The sequence below is a fragment of the Macaca mulatta genome, chromosome 17, assembly GCF_049350105.2.
Source record: "Macaca mulatta isolate MMU2019108-1 chromosome 17, T2T-MMU8v2.0, whole genome shotgun sequence".
Taxonomy (NCBI): Eukaryota; Metazoa; Chordata; class Mammalia; order Primates; family Cercopithecidae; genus Macaca; species Macaca mulatta.
Window position 1 is genome coordinate 89,443,131 of NC_133422.1, and position 6,870 is coordinate 89,450,000.

Consider the following 6,870-nt stretch of genomic DNA (forward strand, 5'->3'; position numbering starts at 1 on the left):
AGCAGAGAAAAAATGAGGTCATGAGAGTTTTTTGTTCTGCTGTTTTGTTTGTTTGTTTGTTTTCAGATAGGGTCTCACTCTGTTATCCATGCTGGAGTGCAGTGGCAGGGATCTTGGCTCACTGTAGCCTCAACCTTCTGGACCCAAACCATCCTCCTGCCTTACTGCCTCAGCCTCCTATGTAGCTAGGACTACAGGCATACACTACCAACACCCAACTAATTTTCTATTTTTTATAGAGATGAAGTCTTTCTGTGCTGCCCAGACTGGTCTTGAACTCCTGGGCTGCAGCAATCCTCCCACCTCAGCCTCCCAAGGTGCTGGGATTATAAGCATGAGCCACCACTCTTGACCAAGAGGTTTTTTTAAAAAGAGGAAATAACAATTTTTTTTATGCTGACAAAAATGATTCAGTAGGGAAGAAAAAGTTTGGTTTCTTTCTTTGTCTTTTCTTTCTTTTTTTTAAAGAGATGGGGTCTTGCTATGTTGCCTAGGCTACAGTGCTATGGCTATTTACAGCTGCAATCCTACTACTCATGTGTGCAGGAGTTTCGACTTGCTCCATTTCCAACCTGTGCCAGTTCACCCCTCCTTAGGCAACCTGGTGGTCCCTGTCTACCAGGAGGTCAACATATTGATGCTGAACTTACTGTAGTCCTTGACTACATCACACAGTATATTTGCTACCTCTTGCTGTCTAACAAGTCACTCCAAAACTTAATGGCTTAAAACAACAGAAACAGATTATCTTATGGTTTCAGTGGATTTTGAATCCAGGGGGCCTTGCTGGTGAGTACCTTCTAGCTCAGGGTCTCTTCCAAAGCTGCAATCAAGGTGCCAGCTGGGGCTGTATTCATCTCAAGGCTTGCTTGGGTGACTTTTTCACTTAACTGCTGACAGGCCTCGAGTCTTTGCTGTCCTTTGGCCAGATACATCAGCTCTTGCCATGTGGGCCTTTCCATGGAGCAGCTTGCTTCCCTTAGAACAAGAGCTGAGAAAGAGACAGACAGGGTTTGGGGGAGAGAGAGAGGGGGGTGGGAGCAGAAGTCACCATCTGAGAAGGGAAATCACTTGGTCATATTCAATTTGTTAGCAGCAAGTCCAGCTTACACTCAAGTGGAGGAGTTTACACAAAGGCATGAATACCAGGAGGTGGGGATTGAAGTCATCTTAGAGGCTGCCTAACAAAGAAGGAATGAGATCTAGTGTGCAGTGGAGAGGCTGGCCCTTCCTGGGAGCAGGGATTGTTCCTCAGCAGCACAGGAGAGAAGGCAGCGTCTATGGGTACACAGAGCCTAGTAGGTGAGCAGCTGTGTGGGTGGAATGAAGATAATGCTCATTGGCACCAGGTACCTTGGAAAATGGCAGGAGACAGCATTAGTAACCAGGGCTCACTGTCCTTTGTTGCTCTACTGTACCCTGCGACATAGCCAGAAGGATTCTAAATCCAGCAAAACACAGCTCTCCACCCTCAAATACTTAACAAGGAAGCATTGAAGGTATTACACCAGGGTTTAGCAACACTTTCACTTCCTCGGACTAAGAAAAATGCCAGAAGGCCCACAGGGAACTACAACTAGGAGAAGGAAAATGAGGAGGAGAGATGGGGAGAGAAGAAAAGGTGAGGCATGGTCTGGGGAATCTGCTCACCACTGGGTTTTCCTGCCTGGCTTTCACTCACTTTTTGAAAGTCACGTTAGGCCGGGCGCGGTGGCTCAAGCCTGTAATCCCAGCACTTTGGGAGGCCGAGACGGGTGGATCACGAGGTCAGGAGATCGAGACCATCCTGGCTAACACGGTGAAACCCCGTCTCTACTAAAAAATACAAAAAACTAGCCGGGCGAGATGGCGGGCGCCTGTAGTCCCAGTTACTTGGGAGGCTGAGGCAGGAGAATGGCGTAAACCCGGGAGGCGGAGCTTGCAGTGAGCTGAGATCCGGCCACTGCACTCCAGCCTGGGCGACAGAGCGAGACTCCGCCTCAAAAAAAAAAAAAAAAAAAAAAAAAAGAAAGTCACGTTAAACCAGAAGCCTTGACTTCGAACACTTGTGGTTCAAGAGAAAAAGACTTGTTGATGGTTTGTTTTGCTAAGACAGAAAAGTGAGACAAAGTTTTTTCCCCCTCTACTCACCGTATCCCCCAACCTGTCTGTCTGCAGTCATGATAGGGTGGATTTTCAGCCTGGAGGGGCATTCCAGAAACAGCACATTATCAATAAGCTTGTGTTTTGATTTGCAAAGATGTCAGGGAACTTATTACGTGACTAAAATTGTGGAAGGGTATTTCCTTTCATCTATAGCAAAGGGTAGCAAGGTTAAAGGGGTTAGGCTCTGGGGGCAGGTAGACGTCTGGAAGTTCTACTAGTTACTTGATGTGTGACCTTGGGAAAGCGCCTCCTTATCTATACACTGGAAATACTAGTTTGGGAGATTACAGATAAACCTGGGAAAGAGGCATCTAGGGGGCGCCATTCATACAAAATACAAGGAGAAGGATGCCTCCTGGCCTGGTGCGTGGGAGAGGCTCATCTGGCACAAAATTAGGAACTTAGGAAAAGCAGCTATTAGGGGCTTATTGGCATCCCCAAATGACTTAGGTTGTCTATCTTGGTATTGTATAGATAAAATTTCTCCCAGATGGGCTTTGTTTAGCTCTGCACCTCCATCTTTCAGTACAGGACGCCAAATGTCTTGTAGCCCACTACTGACCTTCTTATGAGACAGCATTTTCCCAGCAGAACGGTCTTTGTCTTCTCCTTCACCAGTAGACCCAAACCTCCTCCGAGGCTTGCCCTGCGGTTCTAGAATTGTCAACCTCTGTTCTTCCTGCAAAGAGAAAAGCTCCCAGCCACAGACTAGGGCAGACTTTATGTCCAATAAATGTGATCTGGATGTGGGAAGGCAGCCCAGGACCTGGGCTGGGGCCCGTGGGTCAATAGATGTCCCAAGCCCACACGATTTTCCAGGGAACAGTTTTTAAGAAAAGCCTTGGGCCTTGGGATCTGGGTTGGGTCCCGGGCTTGGTCTCCTCCCCAGCACCTGAGCAGACAAACCCCACTCCTTATCTCAAGGGTCGCCTTTGGGTGAACTCGGACAAATGCTAGGGACCAGGGAGGGGCGGCAAGCTCCAAGTAGCGCTTTCGCCCGGGATGGGAGCTTATCCCACCAACCTAATGACTGGCACGATGCGTGTCTTTTGCGAAGCGCTTCCCACCTCCCCAGCGCTGCTTCGCTCCCGGCACCGCCTGGAGCGCTCAGTCCTGGGGATGCTAAGAAGCCGACTACTTAGACTCGTGGTGTGGGCAGAGGTGGCAGCCCAGGGTGGGACGTGGGGCCTTGTTGGTTTTGCAGAGCAGGAGTCTGCAGGCTTGAGGGAGGCCTTAAGGCCCACGGAAGTCTCATCCCGCCAAGCCTTTACCTCCTCGCTGAGACTCTGAGCTGCGCTGCGGTTGGTGGGCACCCAATTGCGCCCCGGCCCAGACCGGTCACTCAGTGTGTGCATATGAGAGCGGAGAGACAGAGACCTGCAGGCCATGGGCAGGGGCGGGGCAGGAGCGGGTGGTGAAGCTGCCGAGGCCTACACGTACACTTAGCTTTGTACACTTAGCTTTGTCGCTTCTCGTAGGTTCCAAAGACGAAGACACGGTGGCTTCAGGGACACAAGTCGCAAGGGCTACTTTTTCAAGCGGGAGACGGTGAAGTCTTTGGACGTGTAGTGGGAAGGTGATGATCCCCACAGCAGCCTTTAGGCCCGCAGACTTCAGAAAACAAACGCTTCTGTGGGCGCGGTGTGCCACTCCCCGGAATCCGTGGCTCAACACATTCTTTCCCGCTGGGGGGCCAGGATCTCCACCCCACGCATCCGTGGACACATTTAGGGTCGCCTTTGTTTCGCGCAGTGATTCAAGTTGGGTAACCCTAACCCAGCACTTGGAGAATGGGGAGAATCTCCCCCACCCCCAGCCTCCCGCACCCCAGGTTCCCAAAATCTGAATCTCTATCCTAGAGTGGAGGCAGCTTCTAGAAAGCAAAGAAATGGTGTCCAAAGACCTCGGAGAGTGAGTGCGCGCAGATCCGTGCAGCCTGAGGTACGCTCGGGCACCCAGGTTAGGGTGTGTGTGCGCGGGTCGGGGGGCTCACGGAGACCGCGCTGGTTTAGGCGGACCCACAGTCCCGCCCGCATCTCGAACTAGCCGCCTCGCAGTTCCGGCTCCCGGCGCCCCAGAGAGGTTCAGGGAGTGGTGAGCGCAGCCGCTGCGCGCTCATGTTTATTCACGCGGCCTTGAGCAGCCGAGTTCCAATCCATATTAATCAACCGCTCGACCTACTCAAGTCTAAGTTTATGAGAGAAAACCTAGTCCCCGAAAAGGAAGCACAGCAATCCGAGCTCTGGAAGCACAGGGAAGCCTTGGTCTGGGGTAAAGCAGTTGGCGCCTTTGTCCCGCCAGCCCCTTCTCCAACCAGCCCAAATTTGGGCGGCTGTTTGAGAAGGAGGGTAAGGGCGATGATCTGAGGAGGGCTTATTGATGCCCCCAGGCACTCGCCTCACCACTGGAGCTGGGAACAAGATCCTGAGGTCTTCGGAAGGGTCTACCAGGGGCAGATTCCATTTTCCGGGAAGAAAGAGTCCCACACTTGTACCGACCCCCCTTCTAAAGTCCTATCAGGATTATGATTTATTTTTTCCTAAATTAGCCCCTACGACTTAAGTTTCAGGGTGCACAAAATCTGCTTTCCACCGTGGGTCTGCAGGGGTTAAATTCGCGGGGAGGAGCGGGGAGAGGCTGGCCCTAATTTCAGACACTCTTCTTTCTAATGTGGCTCCAGCCCCAGAGGGAGGGATCGCTGGGACTGGAGGCTGGGTTGTCCTCCAAGACCCTCTCTCCCTTCCAGATCCCTCTATTCCGTGCAGATCCTGCCAGAGCCTGCGTGATCATCGCCTCCCCCACCCCTCCCTCCCCGACCTGGCCAGTCTCTTCTCTCAGGGAGGCACTTTGCGGAGGGGTCAGGGTTGGCGGCCCCTGGGTCCTCCGCCGTCTCCTGATCTTCCGCCAGTCCCTCCACTCCTCCGCCCTGGGCGTGCCTTACGCAGGTGAACCTGAAGGTGCGTCTGCAATGCTGCTGTTCCATTCTCGTTCTCGTAGATTCTTCTTCTATCCTCTCTCTTTGCCTTCCGTTTCGCCCAGCACCCACTTTTCCTACGCTGCTCTGAAGAAGTTCTCTATTTTCTGTCTCAGGCTCTCGGTGCGTCCTTTCACTCGTCTTCACCCGGCCAGTCTATGCAGGCAGAGTAAGGCCATGTAGGCGACCATTCGGATAATCCAATTTAAAAGAAACCCCCTTACAAAAATCCAGCTAAGCGGGAGGAGCGAGGGAGAGCGCTCGCGCAAATGTTTGTTGTGCAGAATTCCCCTGTGTTTGTGCGCAGTCCAAACCCCACACAGTCTCCCCTGGATCTTGATGCGCTCCCGCATTGTGATGACTTCCAAATCTGGGGTTTACCACGTGGTGACAAATAAACAGGGGTACACTCCAAACCCAGTGGATGACTATGTGTGCGCGCGCACGAAGGAGCTTTTGTACATGCAATACCCTCAGGGCAGAAAGCGCTAAAGGCTCCCCTGAACTCTAGGACACTACCTGAGGGGGACTCTGGGGAGGACAGGCTGGCTTCCCAGGAGACACTGCAGAGCGATGACAAATCCACCTGCAGGTGGTGACAACTCTAGGAAGCCCCACTCACCTCCTGAGTTCGAGAAAGCCCCTTTAAAGGTAGTCCGCCTTCTGCAGACACTCCTCTCCACTCCCGACCTTATGAAAATACGGCCCTAGTGGAGACAATCAATCTGAAAAGCTTCACTCGGTCTCTGTTATCCTAGGTTGTGCCTTTCCTTTAGGGAGTTCAAGCTTTCTGCAAATGGCTAATTACCTTAGGATGATCCCAAAATAAAATGGTAGGGGTGGGCTAGAGAAGAGTGTGCTCAAGTGAAATCGACAACTAGTAATGTCGTCCCTGGAAGAGAGTCTGAAGACATCCTGGTAATTTCCCGTAAGAAATCTGGTTTTACTGGTGGATCTCCATAGAATTCTTTGCCTAGAGGCTAGAAATGAGTAATAGGTCGTGTGTCTCCAAGGCCTGGGCTAATGTGATACATACTTTCAAGAAGAGCAACGGGGTGTTTACAATTAGTACCTAAATTTCTTGTTTGAAAAAAAAAAAACAAAATCCCGAAATAACCCCTCCCCCAATCAAGCACGAAGCTCAAAGGAGGTGGAAATCAGGTGGAGACATTTTCCGAAGGAATTAAAAAGCCAACGCCGATTTTATTTCCCCCAGTCAAGCGTGAGTGATGGGGCGGCAGCGCAAGGGCGAAGGAGTCCATCGGACAAAGCTTGCGGAGAGGGTCAGTGGCCTGGAGGCAAGGGTGGCGGGGTTGGGGGTGGGGGTCACAAAAGTAGAGCAACTGAGCTCGCTGCCTAGCGGTGCCACTTCCCTGCTCTGCGCGGAGGCTATCGTCGAAGGCCTGGAGACACCTTGACCCTGGAAACCCAATCCAGCAGGTCCCTGCCTCCCCACAAATATCCCTCGCCCCAAATCGCTGTGCGTTTTGTCTCCTCAAAGCGACGCCCAATGGATTTATTCAGACAGAGTTCTTCGGAAGTTTTTCAGATTTTTCAATTTCAAGAATTTGCATGTTTTAAGTGAAGCTGAAACCGCGAAGGCTCAGGTTACACTTTAAAATATGCAAGGCTTCCGTGCGGCCCCGACATTTGGTAAGGCTCAATTGTTTCTTAAGAAAAAGAAAAAAAAGAACATTGCTTTGAGAATTTGGGGTGCCTCCCCACTTTGGCACAATTCAGAGCTTCATTCC

At 51.5% G+C, this 6,870-nt stretch overlaps 1 protein-coding gene and 1 long non-coding RNA gene across 2 annotated transcripts in view; both read right to left on the reverse strand.

Annotated features, from left to right (window-relative positions):
* Nucleotides 1-348: 348 nt before the first annotated feature.
* The window catches only part of LOC144336158 (uncharacterized), a 9,676-nt gene continuing 3,154 nt past the window's right edge, over nt 349-6,870 (reverse strand). Inside the window, exons 2-4 of the long non-coding RNA XR_013407676.1 lie at nt 2,708-2,824; nt 2,131-2,180; nt 349-991 (exon numbers count right to left, since the gene is read on the reverse strand). This is a non-coding gene — a long non-coding RNA (uncharacterized LOC144336158). The remainder of the gene's footprint in view (nt 992-2,130; nt 2,181-2,707; nt 2,825-6,870) is intronic.
* LOC144336157 (uncharacterized) lies at nt 3,057-5,412 on the reverse strand. The gene has a single exon (XM_077973866.1). It carries the CDS (start codon nt 3,531-3,533, stop codon nt 3,156-3,158), a length of 378 nt encoding a protein of 125 aa, XP_077829992.1. The 5' UTR covers nt 3,534-5,412; the 3' UTR covers nt 3,057-3,155.

What these genes read in the sequence shown, in the direction of transcription:
- LOC144336157 (XM_077973866.1), bottom strand. Translation starts at nt 3,533, where the DNA reads ATGGCCTGCAGGTCTCTGTCTCTCCGCTCTCATATGCACACACTGAGT.